At 38.0% G+C, this 17,854-nt stretch overlaps 2 protein-coding genes across 3 annotated transcripts; one reads left to right on the top strand and one right to left on the bottom strand.

Annotated features, from left to right (window-relative positions):
- Positions 1 to 4,974: 4,974 nt before the first annotated feature.
- Positions 4,975 to 6,863, bottom strand: LOC143451656 (uncharacterized). Its single transcript, XM_076952358.1, has 4 exons — positions 6,843 to 6,863; positions 6,603 to 6,788; positions 5,821 to 5,980; positions 4,975 to 5,599 (listed from the first exon to the last, which is right to left on the bottom strand). The coding sequence occupies exons 1-4, from the start codon at positions 6,861 to 6,863 to the stop codon at positions 5,544 to 5,546; spliced, it is 423 nt and encodes a 140-aa protein (XP_076808473.1). The 3' UTR covers positions 4,975 to 5,543.
- A 4,859-nt stretch (positions 6,864 to 11,722) lies between these two features.
- Positions 11,723 to 17,511, top strand: LOC143453387 (5-oxoprolinase-like). Of its 2 annotated transcripts, XM_076954719.1 has the most exons (5): positions 11,723 to 11,926; positions 12,155 to 12,270; positions 14,531 to 14,725; positions 15,040 to 15,149; positions 15,215 to 17,511. In XM_076954719.1, the coding sequence occupies exons 4-5, from the start codon at positions 15,057 to 15,059 to the stop codon at positions 15,593 to 15,595; spliced, it is 474 nt and encodes a 157-aa protein (XP_076810834.1). In that variant the 5' UTR covers positions 11,723 to 11,926; positions 12,155 to 12,270; positions 14,531 to 14,725; positions 15,040 to 15,056; the 3' UTR covers positions 15,596 to 17,511. The 2 variants fall into 2 exon arrangements, with proteins under 2 accessions (XP_076810834.1, XP_076810833.1); XM_076954718.1 differs by lacking the exons at positions 11,723 to 11,926; positions 12,155 to 12,270 and having other exon boundaries at positions 12,577 to 14,725.
- Positions 17,512 to 17,854: the final 343 nt, after the last annotated feature.

Raw genomic sequence — 17,854 nt, 5'->3', positions numbered from 1 at the left:
AGGTATTAAGTCAAAGTACAAGATAGGTCATAAAATATGACGTCTTATGCCTAATTACCGGGCCACGTCGCTGTAACTTGCATTTTGACGTTGTCAAGTAACTAAACTAAGATATGTATAGATATGTAGAGCTGTTTATCAATGTGGTTATGACTTAACAATTGTTGTAGTTTATAACTCTACGTTTATTTTTGATCCATCAAACTTTCCACCAAAACAAAACCAAGCGTCATTTTCTGCTGCTAGTTTTCAACGGAAAAGTTCTATCAGAGATTCAACGCTTTATTTTCAACTTTTTAGTAGTCATGAGTGTCTTAATGTTTCATTAAGTCTGCCATAATGTTGGCGACTTTGACTAAATCTTTAAATAAATGTGAAATATTCAGAGCGAGATATAGAATTGATGGAAATAGAATTGTTGTTTATAAAAGATTTTTCATATTTTATTCTGAAATAAGTAAAACTAGTTGAAACCGAGTCATATAAAAAACTAAACCAGAAAAACCTGTCGTTCATTCGAACTGAAATACGATTTAAGCCGCAATGACGTAACAAGGATCGGAAGTAACGTGGACTATGTATCACCGCTGTGAGAAAGCGAGTCTTCTTTTCTTACGTCACTTTCAAATATCAACAACACTTCTGGTGAATTGTACAGAGTTGATTGACTTTTAATTTTTGTATTTTTCGTCACTTTTATTCTTTTCTTAGTTGATGGTCAGTGGAATCACTTCAACAAATTTGGACAAGATGTGCGCCAATTATAGGTATTCGCTATATATCCAAAATGATGTTATAATAGTTCTCAGTGACGTCTTATTTTAGTCGAACATGCTACTACTGTATTTATTTTTCCTATTCGACCCAGCCAAGAGCCCCATGACAAAGAAATTGAGTTTCTGGGAGAGAAACTGACGAGTTGTGTCATCATTGCCAAATTCTGTCAAAATTACACCAATGTTCCCGGTAATATTATGACGAAACAATCTCTTGTCTCAACCTCAACTAACAAACACGGAAACAATCTAAATCTTTCACAAAAGTAGAAATACTCGATATTTCCACAAAATCCTCACCTTACTCTCCTTTGCTAAAGGTCACTGCCCTTACGTCAACACCCATGTGACCAACATGAATCCCCCGGATGTCTGCTTTCCCCAGACGCTTGGTGGTGGCATTGCCTACACGAGATGTTTTAAGAAGCTCAATGGAGTTCATTACAACAATTCATGTACGAGGGTTGTAAATTGGACAACATTAAGTCATTTGCAGTATACTTTCTACAATCTTATTGCAATGGAGCAGCATATATTACTGCTTACAAATATATAAACTTGAAATTTTATATGACAATTGATAGCCTACAAGGTTATCGTTGAAAATAAAGGGAACATTCTTATGAGTTACTTTCTTTGAAATCCAGTTAACGCGACTCGCAAGTGTAAATCAGACGGAAGATGGTCTCGCATTAATTTTACTGCTTGTCGTCCCATACCGGACTCGGTCAGTTCTGCATGAATGCTTTCACATAAAAATTTTATAACCTGCACGGATAGATTTAATAATTTAAGAATAACAACAAATAGAACTTACATTCAATTAACTTTAAATAAATTCAATTAAGATTCAACAATCTTTATCAATTTATATGGTCAAGATTGCTTGCTTGTCTCGAATTATATGATTCAATACTAACATCGCTTGGGATGGGATAGAAATTTTTAAATCTAAAAATTGATTTACAGGATTTTTAAATTTCAGAGTGACCCTGCCGAAGATTACGTCAATGCCCATCTCAAGATTGTCGTCATCATAACCTATGTAGGCAGGGGACTTTCCCTCTTCACATTGATCATCGCTTTTTTACTCTTCTGGAGACTCAGGTACATCTATGGCGGACGACATCGATTTTAAAACATCGCGATAACTCGATTTAGAAGTCATTGACCCCGTATTCTTTGATCTCAGTCTTAGCCGTTTGAGACCTTGAGTCATGATTATATTGTGGCTTCAAAGTAAATTCAATTATGACCTAAACGAAGTTTTGGAAAATTCACAGAGAGGTGATGACGAAAATTCGCGGCTTTATGCGACTGAAGTTCTGCAACGATTCAATTATAAGAAACTGTTTATAAGAAAGTGTATGGTTTGCATGTTGAAAGTTAAAAGAGTTATGTAAGAAAAATATCTCTTGCATAGGGAGGACTCTATGGCATAAACTCTATGCTAACACTTTATACAAAGCATGAAGTGAAATCCAATTCTACTGTTCTCTTGGCAAAAATAGGTTATTTCGGCTTTATTACGGCATGCATACGTCATTTTGTTTACGTCATCACGTTGTAGAAGCATCCGGTGTTGGAGAAATATCATTCATTGGAATCTTGCTACGTCACTCATTCTACAAAACGTCATCTGGTTAATTCATAGTTTCTTCACCAGCTACCAAACAATAAAAAACAATGAGGTATTTTGACGTAATTAGTATGACGTAAACGATATCTTATGCTTACCACTACTCTTACAACGAAGCTAATTATAATGTTTAAGTTTAAGTTTAATTACAAATTTACGGTTTGTTGTATCGACATTTTTTGGTAAAAGAAATATCCTTATATAATATGTGCAAGTCTGCACAATTGTTTACGCCACTTCTTCTTCACACAATCGCCCAGGTTTGGTTCCAGGTTCTATGTCGCGTCCTGGCCGCTACCTCCATCTACTCTCAAGTGGCCACCTACTGCTGGATGTTCGTGGAGGGCGTCTACCTTCACATGATGGTGGTCATGGCTTACACGTACGACAGGTTCAGCATAAAGCTATACATGGCGTTAGGTTGGGGTAAGTCAGGATTAATTACAGTTGCTTTGATCAATATTTCGATTACCATTTTACGAGTCGGTGGGTTTGAAGAAATAATTATTCTTCATCAAACATTTATTTATTTTTGCCGAAGTTTGGTGACAGGGTATCATGGTCACGTGGTAATATCAAAGCGACCTACACGTATAGTGACCATTGTGATGTCAGATAAGTCCATTGTTACCGCCATCGTCTTTGGCTTCTACAAAATCCTTTCCAAACAACAGACTTAGTCAGATTATTTAATGTCATTTATGTCACGCAACTTAAAAATGGGCCGAATATTGACATTCATCTTTTATTGGGTTCGCGTTTCCAGTACGCTGACATCCTACAACTTGTCCTAACTCTTTTAGATTGCGCTAGGAACGTTTTGTTAATAGTGCTGTAGGAGTATAAAGGAGTCTTTTGCGTTTTTATACGTGATTCTGAGATGTTGCATAAACCAAAGCTTATACCTGTTTCATTAAGCTGTTTGTATCAGATATGTTCAGCACAAATTTTCATCGAAAACATGTTAATTACTAATAACACAAGATGTCTATGACGCAGGCACACCGATCCCAATCACAGTTTTATGGGCGGTGCTTAAAGCGGTTTATGAGGACAAAGAATGCTGGATGCAGAACCCGACAGATACCTGGGTCGAATATTTCTACCAGATTCCCATCTTTGTCTTGTTCGCGGTAAGTTTTTTATGACGTCACATTATAACAATGATCAGAATAAGGTATTGGCAATAGCAGTCAGGATCAGAACTACCAGTCGCTCAGAGTAACTTATTTGAAATAATTTTTGCCATCTCTTAGTAAACCTGAAGAAGAAACTTATGCTTGCGAAAGCTCGTGTAGAAGAATCAAAAATAAAGTTAACTTTCAGAGTGCAGTCAAGTTATATCTTGTTTTTATTTTACTATCTACTGGGTCAACACGGTTCATCCACCATCAACCAAGTAATTTATGACGTTTTGGAATTAAAACATTTATTTCCTTCTAAACAGATCAACGCGTTGATAATGGTGAATGTCGTCCGAATTTTGGTCACTAAACTCATCAGGCAGAACTCGCTGGAAAGTGCAGTGACCTATTCAAAAGCAGTAAAAGCGGCTTTCTTTCTCTTCAACCTTCTTGGAATTACTTACATCTTGTTTTTTCTCAGTCCGGGAGATGGCGCTGGTGAAATCGCTTTCTTCTACGTCAACGCCATCTTTCAGTCATTTCAGGTAAAATTGTTGATTCCTTCGATTGTGCGGTCAGAATTGTCTTTCCTCTCCGGAATGCAACTGGCAGCTTTAACTGCATATCTTACAATCGCGATCTGCACATAATTGCGCTTCTCTACCATTTGTGTATTGACGTCATAGCACTCTGGCGTTTCACTGACGGAGCCATAAATGTTTTGATTAATACATTTCTGACGAATTTCAGACAACTTATTGTTTTCTATGACACGGCAGGGTTTCTTGGTCTGTTTGATTTATTGCTTGAGCAACTCAGAAATTCTAAACGCGATTGGAAGGAATTGGCGGAAATGGCGTCACAATACAAGAGTGCCCTGCTTCGAGAAAGACCTCCGTGGTATTGGCTGATGTTTGATCTGCAATTTATTAAATATTTTTTAACAAATGAAGTTCCCCCCCACCCAGCCACAGATCGAAGATGTCATGTCATTACTCGATTTGATCGGTCTGTTTGGCTTATGACGTAACAATCACAGTTAAGGCATGATTATGACTATATTTAGTGAGACGTCACTCGACTCAATCCTCATCACCGACCACTCATTTCCACGTAACCGTCAAGCTAGACAGGCATTGTGACGAATCCGGAACTGAAAGACCAGAACCATTTCGTTCCCACCAATTGCGCTCAGTCATTTTGCATGAAAGGAGTGCTCCGACGCTCCATCCAGCGGAAAACGATTTGTAGAAGCTCAGAGTATTACTTTGTGGCATCATCCCTGCTTAATACCATGTACTAACTAAATGCCTTTCATGTAAGTTGTTACGTCACTGTATTACAAAACCACCAACGACAAGCTTCGATGACGTCACACCTTGCCAACATAGCAGACGCTGTTATACGTCACACTCAAGTAATTACAAGGCGAGAAAGCAAAGTAGAAAATGCTAAAATAACAATGCAGTGTGGTATTGGATTAGATTCAATGATACTATATTAGCGGTCATATGCACATGGAAACATTATTAACAACCATAACATCATGTTACCAATCATCAATAGTTTGAATATAACCGACAAAGCCAATGATTTGGTTAAGAATTTAGCTGTTGGTTGGTTGGTGATTATCAAATTGGCAATAACAAAGGAAAAAAAATTTGCTTGGAAAATCCAATAAAAAATATGCAAATATACAAGGTAAGAAGGCAATGCTAGGAAGAGAATGAGGAAAGACAAAATCTAGAAATGAATACAAGTCACAATCTATAAACAAAAGAAATCAACTCAACTCCCAAAGTCTGAAAAACAAGATTTATTGCCTCAAAAATGATGCAACCTTTGACTTTGTTGTGCCACCAAATGAGCAAAACACATAAAGTATTGTCACGTTTGACCTGATCTTAGTTGGACAAGTTGTGACAATTTGATTTCAACATTCAGAGTAAAAAGTTAAAAATCTAAGAATCATATTGCGATGATGCCATAGTCCTTCCATAGAAATCAAACGCTGGGAGAATATGGTGGAGGGGCAGGCTGTTCTGTGTACGGCGGTGGGACTGAAATATACAAATCAAGTTGAATCACAGAAACACAGCAAAAGTAAATCATACTCAAAATGTACCATATTTGGCATACAACTAAATAAGAATCATGAACTTTAGAACTCCAGTGAAAACCTGTAGATTCAACTTAAAGTATCACGTTAAGCCTTGACTTTTGACAGAAGGAATATCACAATCCAGAATTCATTTTCATGGGATTGAACCCAAAACATTACCTGGTGGTTGGACGTTGGAGACTGCATTCATGCCGTCCACGTAAGCTCGTACCAGCATCTGCGCCAATTGTTGTCGTTCTGCTTGATTGACACCTTCAATATAAGTGACCATCGCTCGAATTGGGCAGTCAAAGTCATTTGAGTTCATCGCTCTATAAATCTGTGATGGAATAAATGTGCAAGTTAATCAAAGCAGAATTCCATGGAAAATAGTGAACTCCAGTCGTTGAAATTGAGAAGTTGAAACAAATTCTCAGAGTTGCCTTGACACGCACCAAATATAATCATAACTGAATCCCAAACAGAGCAAATAAGACCAATAATCACCACTTCCGCTTTCAATTATGTCTCAATAAAGACAAGAAGAGTCAAGAAGTTTAAAGCACAGTAAAAAGCAGAAATAACAAAGAAATCATAAAATCTTGCTTTTAATTTAATTTTTAAATTAATTAATTTTTAATTTAAAATCCGGTTTTAGCAGATTGTTGAAATATATGGTTGGTTGCTTCCTACATTAAACATCCGGCATGTGGCGGCCACACAAAGCAAACTTACCAGCAACTTTGAAAAGTAAAAGAAATATTCCCAAAACCAGCACTATTTTTACAAGTGAATTTTGTCCGAGGAACTGTGGTTTTAATAAAGGACAAACACCAAAATGATCTTAATTATTTCAAACCGCATTGTAAAGATCAAAATACGTAGTGCTTAGTTACGTTTAAACGAATTTTGATTTCCATAACTCCATTAAAATCTAATGTTGGAAGAAATATCAGACTTACACAGTAAGGCGGTCCGCACAGCAGCATACACGGAAAGCATCCTATCCACACGAGGGGGTTGTAACACTCATTGAAGCGTTGGCGAAAGTTTGTGATGCAAAAATTGGAGCCCTCCGCAGAGTAGGAGCCGGAAGATTGCGCAAATCTTGTCTTGTACCAAGCCTTTAGAGCTGGTCCAACTTTGACCTATGCACGTCGGTAAATATTTATGAATGGCACAGATATCCAACAATGACCAACACTGTGATAATGATATATCATTAAGCAAGTTTGACAATTATCAATGCATTATGCACTATTCAGGTACCACAGCCTTTGAAACGATCACTGTCTGTAACTAATTTTCAGTGTTTTAAACGAGACCGTATAGAAACTGAATTGGTATGTAAAATGCAAAAAGATGATTAAATAAAGTGACAAAAAAATATTAGCAATTAAATATAAAAAATAAATATAAAAAAATTTTTTCGTGGCATCTTCTTTGTGAAAATGTTTGGAAGTTAAGAAACCTTTCTTGCTTGTTATCAGCGCAATTGGTTGTTCGTTGCACGGAAAACTGTTTTAAAGATGACATATGTAAAGTTGTATTTCAACACGTCAGTTTAGTGACATCATATACATACTATGTGTCATACATATCGTGTGTATAATTACCAAACATACCTACACCATATTTTATGATATCACGTCTTGATAATCATTAACAAAGTCTGACAGAAAAACACACTCAAATTTTATAAATAATGCATTGCCCTATTGCGGTTTGTACTGATGCTGCTATCGCACTTCAGTTGTGCATGTACTATAGAAATATAAACTTTCTATGCATAATTATAATTTTTTATAAAGTAACGGAACAATTATTATTATCTTAATTCGTGTACAGTCAGACCTCTTTTTTCAGGACCACTTTGCTTCGTCACAAAATGTCGGTTTAGCGAGGTATCCAGATAATCGGAATCAAAACCATAAACAGGGCGAAATTTTTCGTGGTGAATGTCAGGTCGTGCTGCTGGACTGTGACTGTAGGGCTACTTGACATTCAAGCCTATTAGAGAAGCTCTAGGAGTAAAACTGCTGCTTTCATCATGCATAGATTATTGGCTATTGTTTTTGTCATCAGCAGACAAAAAACTTGCATTAACAACCATATTTTCGCTCCGCACTTCGAAATTTGGTTAATCAGATTTTGTTCTATTGATTTAGCTCAATTGTTCCCAAACAGCAGGGTTTCCGCATTTTAGAGGTAAAATGCATAGAAAGAAACCTGATCCTTGCAGTGTCCAGAAGTGCAGAATTCCAGTTGTTTGGGGTTCAGATTAACAAGGTCTGACTGTACTTATAGTTTGCTCTTTAAGTTATCGAAAATTAAAAAAGGAGAAATAATGAAGTTTTCAAAACTAGTAGTAAACGTACGATGGAAACGATAGTAAATACGATACGATAGTAAACGATGGAAATAGAGCAATATTATTCGGCCCAGGAGGTGGCGTAGTGGGGTACACTATGACATCATTTGAAGACCAACCCAGCATTGGGTACAACGTGGGAGGTATGGTGCCGCTAGGATATCCAGTATCAGTATGAGCATGTATGTTGCATGCATGCGCAAGCTAGATAAATATTAATAAGATTACGTAAGTTATGTCCTTGTGTTGTCATCGTGAAATTTATGACACTATTTACACAGGAACATCAACAGATCTAAGCCGATACGACGGGGAATATGAGCATGTGTTCAAGTCTACTACAGCTGGTGTCACCATACAAGCGCCACAGGTATTTTATTTTGAAATCTTAAATTAAGACAAAATTTCAACAATGGCACAAATTTTCCTGTTAATGTCAACAACAGAACAAAGTGTGTTTTTTATTTCAATGTGCTGATATGTGCCGATATGTGCTTATATGTGTTGTTTGGACTCTACATGCTTCGTTATATTTTTGTGTATACAGTCGAAATCAGTTAATCGCATAGTCAATTTTCCAAGCTTTTTTATCCGATTAACCGGTGTATGTGTTCCTACATTTTCTCCGTTATTCTCTTTTAAACACCGGCGCACGCATTCTTGCTCCTCCGCCGATTTTTGGAATGACACAATGCATTATGACGCAACAAGTGAGCTTTCTTCTTTTCGATTTCGACAAAAAAAAATTTTCAATAACAAGGATTCTATCGGACAGACATAAATCTTTTCGCTTTGCTGGCTTACTATTTCCTGGCATTTTATATCGTATACGTAGGCTACAGTACAGTACAGGTATTCTACGTTTTTGCAGTGGTTTGCGCTTTGCGACGTAACAATGCTTAAACAAAAATTAGTCTTGTTGTTCTATTGTGATGTAACGATCCGTAACAATCCTTAAATGAAACGTAGTTTTGTGGTTCATAATCACTGTAGAGAAGGCTTTTTTTCGTGAAGTTTTACTTTATTGTTCAAATCATTTACGTGCTACTGTCTCTATAGCCTTGCGAGAGATCTGACGATGATTTTTGTTTATTGGTGAGGATAATCTTCAGCGACTTAATACTTCATCAAAGGAAATATGCGGTTAAGTGATACAGGTCTACAAATCAATCAAGAAAATCTATTCGATTAACCGATTTATGCGATTAACCCTTATGCGATTAACCGTTGAATTTTCTTCACAGGTGAATGGGAATGGTTTGGGATTATGCAATGCAATGCTATTAAGCGATTTATGCCTTTAACCGATATGCGATTAACCGATTTCGACTGTATATATATTATAGTATTGAGTATCTTGTTTTCTTTCGATCTTTTTGAGATATTTTATCTTTACCTTTTGTAAAATATTGTGACTTTGTGACTTTCATAGAGGATCTGTCAGGTGATTCACGGTCCAGCGATTATCATCCACAAAATCAGCACAATCTTGGTGGAACCTGACTGCAAGGGAAAGATGACTAAGAAAGGTATTGCGGTATGACATCATGGTTGCGTATGACTATGTATTGCGGTATGACATCATGGTTGCGTATGACTATGTATTGCATTATGACATCATGGTTTCGTATGACTATGTATTGCATTATGACATCATGGTTGCGTATGACTATGTATTGCATTATTACATCATGGTAACATCACTTTAGATTGTGTTGAGGGTTGTCTTTTTGTTACATGAAAGACTGACAACATCATTGTAGCTTGCCGCGATTAGAAATTGTAATTTTGTGAAAATTCGCTTATTCAGGTGACGTGACCATCATGATAGGGAAGGGAAAGCCGAGGCATATTGGCAAGGAATTGGACGCCATCCAACTCTCTATATTTTCACACAGGTCAGTGTTATTTCGTAGATACAGTTTTTAGAAGCAAGTTTTATAACTTACAATAACTGGAAAATTGAATATCAAATGCATGCAATGACCATTGTGGTAGTTGTAAGGTGTGGTTGGGTTCTTTGTCATTCTCCGTTATTTTAAATAGGTGGTATTTGTTATTGTTAAGTGTTATTTCGTGGACTGAATTTCTCGAAGCGATTTTTATGACTGACAATTTACCCAAAAGACAATAACTGGGAAATTGAATACCAAATGCATACAATTATTATTGGGGTAGCTGTAAGGCGTGATTGGGTTTGTTGTCTTTCCCAATTAACTTTTATGGGTTATGTGCTATACTGGGATCACTGACCCCATCACTATATTATAACCTCTGACCTTTGACATCAAAGGTTCATGAGCATTGCAGAACAGATGGGTAGGATTCTACAACGGACAGCGATATCCACTAACATTAAGGTCTGGCTTGAACTTGTCATATTTATACATGTTTGTTATTTTATATTACTGGTCTAGATAATCGTCCAGCAGTGCTTTTACTTGTTTGTTCTAATTTCTGCGAATTTATTGCACCAAGATTTCTCAGCCCTTGACATTTTATCTGTGGTTCAGTCGTTGAAAGTCCTGTCTAGTCTTTGTATATTGCAAGACTTGTTTGTGTAAATACGTTGTTGATAGCTGAGTAGGTGTAATTCTATTGTGATCATTCTGTGTCATTAGAACACTCATTGTTTATTGTGTAACATTACATGAATCGACAGGAACGATTTGACTTCTCGTGCGCTCTTTTCGGACATGATGGTGGTCTTGTTTCCAACGCTTCTCACATCCTAGGCCACCTAGGGGCCATGCAGGATGCCGTGCAGTACCAGATGAGGGCGATAGATATCAATGAAGGAGATTGCATCCTCTCCAACCATCCATGTACTGGAGGAGTTCATCTTCCTGATCAATCTCGTGAGTATGATCATGTGATTTGCTTGGTGATGTGATAAATGTTATAGATCTGAACATGAAGTTTGCCATACGATGTTCAAAAATTTCATGGTTGTTTCACAACGGTGTTTGTGTTAACCAACCGCTACTAAAACATTATCAGAAGTTTGCGATTTATGCTGGGACCACCACCATTATGTGGTTACCTAAGTTACCAGCTATGTGGTTATTTGGCAATTTAGTTGCCGATGTGGTAATTTATGTGGTTACCAACAATCATTTGTTTAGTTGGTATCATATCATATGAAATTACCTGATTATATCAGACAACATTATGTGGCATGGCTTCATTATTTCCAACCACACACCAGGTTTTCATCCCTGAGCACACGAAGCCGATATTTTTCACGGCGAATTGCCACGAAAAATTTGCCATTCCGTTCGTGGTCCATGTGTATTTAGTGCTAGTTTTGCGGTAGCTCAGGCAACTTGACAATCTCTTCTCTCTACAACAAAGGCTGTCTCTTATTTAAACAAGATTAAAGAGTTACGTCTTTTCCGAATGTTTTTACTTATTTAATTCATTTGGGTGACTTTTTTTTAATTAACAGTTTGCGACAGGTTATTTACTTCATTATTACCAATTTGTTACATCACAGTGTATTGTCACAGTTTAAATCATCATCTCGCTGTAATGGTTGGATAATAAAATGTCATATAAACATCTCAATATACATATGTTAATTGATAATCTCGTATTGGTAAATTGGATGATTGCAATTACCTAATAATTTGTTCTTTTCTGATTTGTTTGATATAAATCTTTTGAGAACAATTTTGCTGCATTTCGATCACAGAGCCCATATCTGCACTAGATGTCACTATTGATGAGCTTATAGTCGAGTGTGTGCAAGCATTATCAGATCAGGGTTTTCCCTGAAAGCATCAAAACCGATCTTTATTTGAATCCGAGGTATGAGCGGACCGACTGCGCCCTCATGTGTCAGCCTTCCACGGTGAAAAACTTAGATTTTGTCGCATCAAAGTTTGGTGACTTTTTGCGGACTTTCCAAGCCAGGTGGGTTCTAAGGTCAACACTGGTGCAGTTGAAGTATTTTCCACATTTAGTCGCAAAGAACCTCGTCCATGTATAAGTAGTTGTCGAATGATATTTGTAGAATGTTCACAACCAATTACTATGCAAGAGCTACGCTGTCGTTTTATTAAAACTTAGCATTCAAATTTTTAGATTATTCAAACATTATTATTTAGTTCACTAACATCAAACTCATTCACACATCTGCAGATACAAGAAAGGATTTGGTTTTGCCAGTCCAGGACGTGACATCATCAACGATGGTGGCAGAGTTGGAGGTATCGAACTTTCTGGGATTGAAGATCATGCTCTAGTGACATCGAGTGGTAAGCCACCACATGTCGAAAAATTAAACAGTTTTTTCATATCTAGTTCTCGTATCCTGGACATAAGATCATATCAGATTTCATCCATCAACAATGCCACCTTCTAATGGAAATAATTCAGCCCTTTTAAACACGTTTTCTATCGCTGATTCTGATATCGCATCCCATGCATAGTTGACGTAATTCGCTGCATCTAGCAGATGATGGTTGCCATAGGCAACACCCGCTGCCCCTCTGGGTAACCTTTTTGCTTGCTCTTGTTTGCGTAACTTCAAAGTCTCTTTTAGCTCATAAAGGCTAAGAACATCCTTAACATACAAATATCTCAACTTTTCTTTAGTGCTGCAATTATACCCATATCGCATGGTTGCTTCCAGCTAGTGCAGTTGGAAGGGAAAATGCCACCTTGACGTTGTTACTCTCAAAAGCAGAAGAATGACCAGGGCCAGTGTCCATCTACAGGAGAACCCGGCGTCCTGTTTTCTTCTTCACTTCAGGATGAAAAACTTTATTAAACCATTTCCAACACCTGTCAACGTCCATCCATGCTTTACCCTGACATAGTACTTTAGAGTCCATTCTCGATTCTTGACACAAGCCGGAAATTTTGGTTTCCCAATCAATGTACAAGGAACTTTATGCGTTCTTGTGGCATTTGTGCAAACAACCAGTGACACTCGTTCTTTAGCTTTCTTTTTCCTCGGATAGTGCTGACATCTCCAGATGGCATGAGCAAGAGCTGAAAAAATAACCCAGTTTCCTCCATGTTATAAACATTCTCGGGATCTTCTCATCGTGGAGAAGAATTTTCTGCTATCCACGACGTGATCGGAATCGGCCACTGCCATGAAGCTTTCAAGTCATCCTCTGATATCAATAGCTGTTCAGCGATTTGTATTGCTTTAAAAACGGCCAATGAGGGCGGAAGTGGAAGGCTTGTGCGACGCTTGCTATCAATCCAAACATACAACATATCCTCCAGTTCAGAAAATTGACCAACAGATGCTTGAAATTGTTTTGTTTTGGTCTCTTCAGACCTCAAAGGATATCATTTTCGAATAACTTCTTGATGATTCTTCTAAACCTTTGGAATAATGTCTTCACTCACTTCGTCCTTCCGAGCAAAACTTTACTTACTTGGAGGAGCTGGCTCCCTCAACCCGGTGATAACTTCTAATCTCTGAGATTCACTTAAATCAGTGGTTCTCAAACTGTGGTACGCGTACCACTAGCGGTACGCGAGAGCTTTTTAAGTGGTACCGCGTACCGCTGAACATGAATTTCGATGTGCTGTGAATAATGTGTTGCCCCGGATAGACAAGCTTGTGCTGAAGAAACAGTTGCATCTTTCAAATTAAATTGTGTTTTCTTGCTATTCATTGGATTTATGGTATAGTAATAACGGTAATAACTAATAAATACCGGTACATTTGAGTAAAATAAGTCATTCAGGAGCCAGGTGGTACGCAGTGTAGCAAAAAAAACGAATGAGTGGTACGCGATCGCAAAAAGTTTGAGAAACACTGACTTAAATGCTTGACATCATGCGCAGTTAAAAGTACAGGATTACTAGGAGTAAGCTACTGTGCAATTATACTCACTACCTAACACAATCATTTCATCTGCAAAAACTTGTACAATTTTACTGCAGGCTAGCTCACTACTGCACCCATCTCATGCAAGCGTTGTATATAGTGCATGCAGATTTGAATCCACTGACCTGGTAACTTATTCGCGATTACAAGTTTGATACTTAGGCCTACTTTACTAATCTAAATTAAAAAGTTCATCTCAAAGACCAAGCTGTGCATTTGTTGTCATAACCGTAAACCCAGCAGACTAAAATATACTTGTGTAATTGTTACGGCTTAAAAGGGTTGATTGCGATGTGTAGTTCTGTCACTGTGCACACTTCAAGGGAAGAAATAACAAAAACATTGCGAACTACGCACAAACCGACCAGATTTAAGTTGCGTACTTAAGCTGGAGACTGCTGTGTGCATCACTGGTCTAGATAATCGTCCAAAACTGCTTTTACTTGTTTGGTCTAATTTCTGCGAATTTATTGCACCAAGATTTCTCGGCCCTTGACATTTTATCTGTAGTTCAGCTGTTGAAAGTCCTGTATAGTCGTGTGTATATTGCCAGACTTGCTTGTGCAAATATGTTCTTGATAACTGAGCAGTTGTAATTCTATTATGATCATTCTGTGTCGTGAAAACACTCAATATTCTTTGTGTAACATTACATGAACCGACAGGAGCTACTTGACTTCTCGTGCGCTCTTTTCGGACCCGATGGTGGTCTTGTTTCCAACGCTCCTCACATCCCAGTCCACCTAGGGGCCATGCAGGATGGTGTGCAGTACCAGACGTGGGCGATAGAGATCAATAAGGGAGATTGCATTCTCTCCAATCATCCATGTGCTGAAGGAGTTCATCTTCCTGATCTCACCGTGAGTATGACCATGTGATAAATGTTATAGATCTAATCACAAAGTTTATCATATGATGTTTGAAACATTTCATTGTTGTTGTTTAACAATGGTGTTTGTGTTAACCAACCACTACTGAAACATTATGCGAAGATTGTGATTTATGATGCGTTGTGATTGTGATAATGTTGTGAATGACTGCTTTATCATATCATATGATGCTGAAAAGTTTCATGGTAGTTGTTAAGTGAAACGATGAATTGGTTTCTGGTTTTCTAATAAGTCAGAATTATTTTTAAACCCTGTTGAACTTGTTTTTACTTGTGACCTCACAGAAGTGACAGCGATTCTCATGCTCCCCGGCGATTTTGCTCGTTGCAGCGGGACCCACAATCTCCATGGCCACCTGGCCGACTTGAGAGCGCTAGTTGTCGCTAACCAGAAGGTAAGTGTCTTTGTGACGTCACAACTGTATCAATCACAGACATTACAACGAAGCTTTCTGTTTAGGGAATCCACCTGGTCCAGGAGCTTATATCGAGTTACGGGTTGGAAGTGGTCCAAGCTTACATGGCACACATCCAACACCACGCCGAGGTCGCGGTCAGAAATCTGCTGCGCAAAGTCTCCATGACAACGGACGGCGTACTTCGCGAGTCGGACAAGATGGACTACGGATCAGTGATCAACCTCCGGGTGGAGATCGACTTGAAGGAGGGAAGCGCGACGTTCGATTTCGAGGGGACATCCCCTATGGTGATAAACAAGTTGAACGCGCCGAAAGCGATCAACAAGTCTGCCATCATCTACTGCCTCAAGTGCATGGTGGGCTACGACATCCCTCTTAACCAGGGCTGCCTCGCCCCTATCCACCTCCTAATACCCAAGTGAATACTCCAAATACCCTATCCACGTCCACATTCACCGAATTGGTTCCTACTCGACCCCGATATCCAGTTATCCGGTCGTTCTCAAGAACTTCCAACTTCTCCCGGGCACTGGCGGAGAGTGACGTTACAGGGGCGGGGACGGGGTTTTGAGAGAGATTCTCTTTCGAAACAATTTAACGCTGTCAGTGTAGAGTGAAAGGAAGTTTCACAACTCTATGGTTGACCTTTGACTTTCCTTCATTGTGGTGAAGCCGATATACGATGTATTCGTGTTAATGTTCGTTTATTAACTTCTGTTCTATAGCGAATGTTTTAACTCGGCTCATGTTTTTCTAAATTTACTGAATTTTGTCAAAACTTTACGTTTTTAAGCCGTATTTTGATGCACTCGTAGATAATATTTTTTGCGTCACTCGCAAAATAACAGCGGTAATAATATAAAATACAAAATAACCGCGGTGTAGTTTCAAAGGACTTCTGGTCGAATTTTTTGCTCTCGCTCTTTCAAATGTTGTCACGTGCATCAGCCTCAGCACTGCTTCTACAAGTTTTAATTTTGAAACAATTTTGCGAGATAATTCACTGAAAGCGAAATGCAGCTTATTCCAACACCAGCCAGACACAAAATCCAGCTCCATGCGACCTGATGCGTGTTGAAGCTTCTCGACTACTTGTGAGTGACCTTGCAGCCCAGCATTGGAGAGATCGCAATCTCAACTTACAGCAGATACTGATTATACACGGCCTACAAGATAAAAATATTTTTTAGGACAAGTTTGTATCTACCCAAGGTCCTGGCTCACAACTACTCGTCTGACCACACATTTACGCAATTTTATGACCTCATTGACCGTCCCCACGCCTTATCTCGTATCAATAACCGATCCGGTTGCCTTTATTTCTACCTCACGTGTTGGCGCTACGATTATTCCTAGCTTTTATGTGTACGTTGTACAGTCGACTCCGCTTAATTGGACACTTTGGTTCCGCTCACTTATAGCCGAATTAAGCGGAGAAACGGCTTTGTCCGAATTAAGCGGAAAATCAATTGCTCGTTTGATGGTCATGTGTAAAGGCAAACAACGCATTTAAAATACTGTACTGTTGCGTAATAAATGAATTGCAGCTGCGCTATACTGCAGTAATTGGCACTGATCGCATAAAACGCACAAGAGTTATACCTTCAGGTTAGTTGTATTGTACAGTATTTCGATACCAAACGATTCAACAAATACTGTATATTACTGTGTAACACACACATATACGCACTTTTTGATATCCCCACCAACGCAGCTAACTGCCCAACTGTGAAGCAAGCGTCTTTATTTTTTTCTTCGTTTACTTTAGTGAACAATTTCACTTTTTTTGCTAAACTTTTCTGTACAATTTTGTCCTACAAGATGGACGCAATTGTACCGAAGTAAAAGCGACTATGAAGCTGGCACGGCCTTATATGAGTTCATTATCGATTGTTACTGCATCGATCGTCATTGTTTCACCATAATCACTCATAATGCAACTGCATCTTGTGTTAAAACGAACGAAGTACTGTTTATTTTGTCATACTCATAACCTAACGATAGGAATTGCGAACCTGTGTCCGAATTAAGCGGAGAATTGTCCGAATTAACAGGTTTTTTTTTACGTTCAATTTTTACTTTTGTTCCGTTCTCGAGCATTTCGGCCGAATAAAGCGGTTGTCCGAGTTATCCGGTGTCCGAATTAAGCGGATTCGACTATATATCATTTGCTGCGCTGGTCTTAAGTAATCGCTTGTACACGAAGCAAAATAATGGTTGTTTCCTGTGTTTTTTATAATAATTATTATTCTATACAGAACAAAGGGTAATTTTGTTTGATAACAATACGTTTTAACATTATTTATTATTACGCAATAAAAGCTGTGTTGATTCATAATTTTTTTGCTTAGGTTAGCCAGAACAAATAGAACAAGGTAATTATTTCGCTTTTACACTAAACTGTACAAGAAATACGATTTTTAGTGTTTTTTCCTATTATGTAGCCTACCAGCAGCAAGTAAACGTATATAACACGTTATGAATGTCAAATGTTATAAAAGCGTTTTTAAAACAAAATTTGTGAATCATTTACAGTAACTTAGCCAAAGAAGCTTCTATATTGAAGTGTGTGGCCTTTCGATTTTATTTGTCCTTCGTTATTTTATGACTTTGACTTCAGCAAATATTAAACCTGCAATTCTGATACAAAGCATATATTAAAAAGTAGATCACATCGACAT

Source organism: Clavelina lepadiformis, chromosome 4 (genome assembly GCF_947623445.1).
Source record: "Clavelina lepadiformis chromosome 4, kaClaLepa1.1, whole genome shotgun sequence".
Taxonomy (NCBI): domain Eukaryota; kingdom Metazoa; phylum Chordata; class Ascidiacea; order Aplousobranchia; family Clavelinidae; genus Clavelina; species Clavelina lepadiformis.
The sequence above is the reverse complement of the archived record's forward strand: the minus strand, read 5'-3'. Positions and strand labels throughout refer to the sequence as shown.

What these genes read in the sequence shown, in the direction of transcription:
- LOC143451656 (XM_076952358.1), bottom strand. Translation starts at nt 6,863, where the DNA reads ATGATATATCATTATCACAGT. An exon ending in TGATATATCATTATCACAGT is followed by an intron (nt 6,789 to 6,842) that starts GTTGGTCATTGT and finishes CGACGTGCATAG; the next exon opens with GTCAAAGTTGGACCAGCTCT. An exon ending in TGTGCGGACCGCCTTACTGT is followed by an intron (nt 5,981 to 6,602) that starts GTAAGTCTGATA and finishes ATTCCATCACAG; the next exon opens with ATTTATAGAGCGATGAACTC.
- LOC143453387 (XM_076954719.1), top strand. Translation starts at nt 15,057, where the DNA reads ATGCTCCCCGGCGATTTTGCTCGTTGCAGCGGGACCCACAATCTCCAT. An exon ending in TAGTTGTCGCTAACCAGAAG is followed by an intron (nt 15,150 to 15,214) that starts GTAAGTGTCTTT and finishes CTTTCTGTTTAG; the next exon opens with GGAATCCACCTGGTCCAGGA.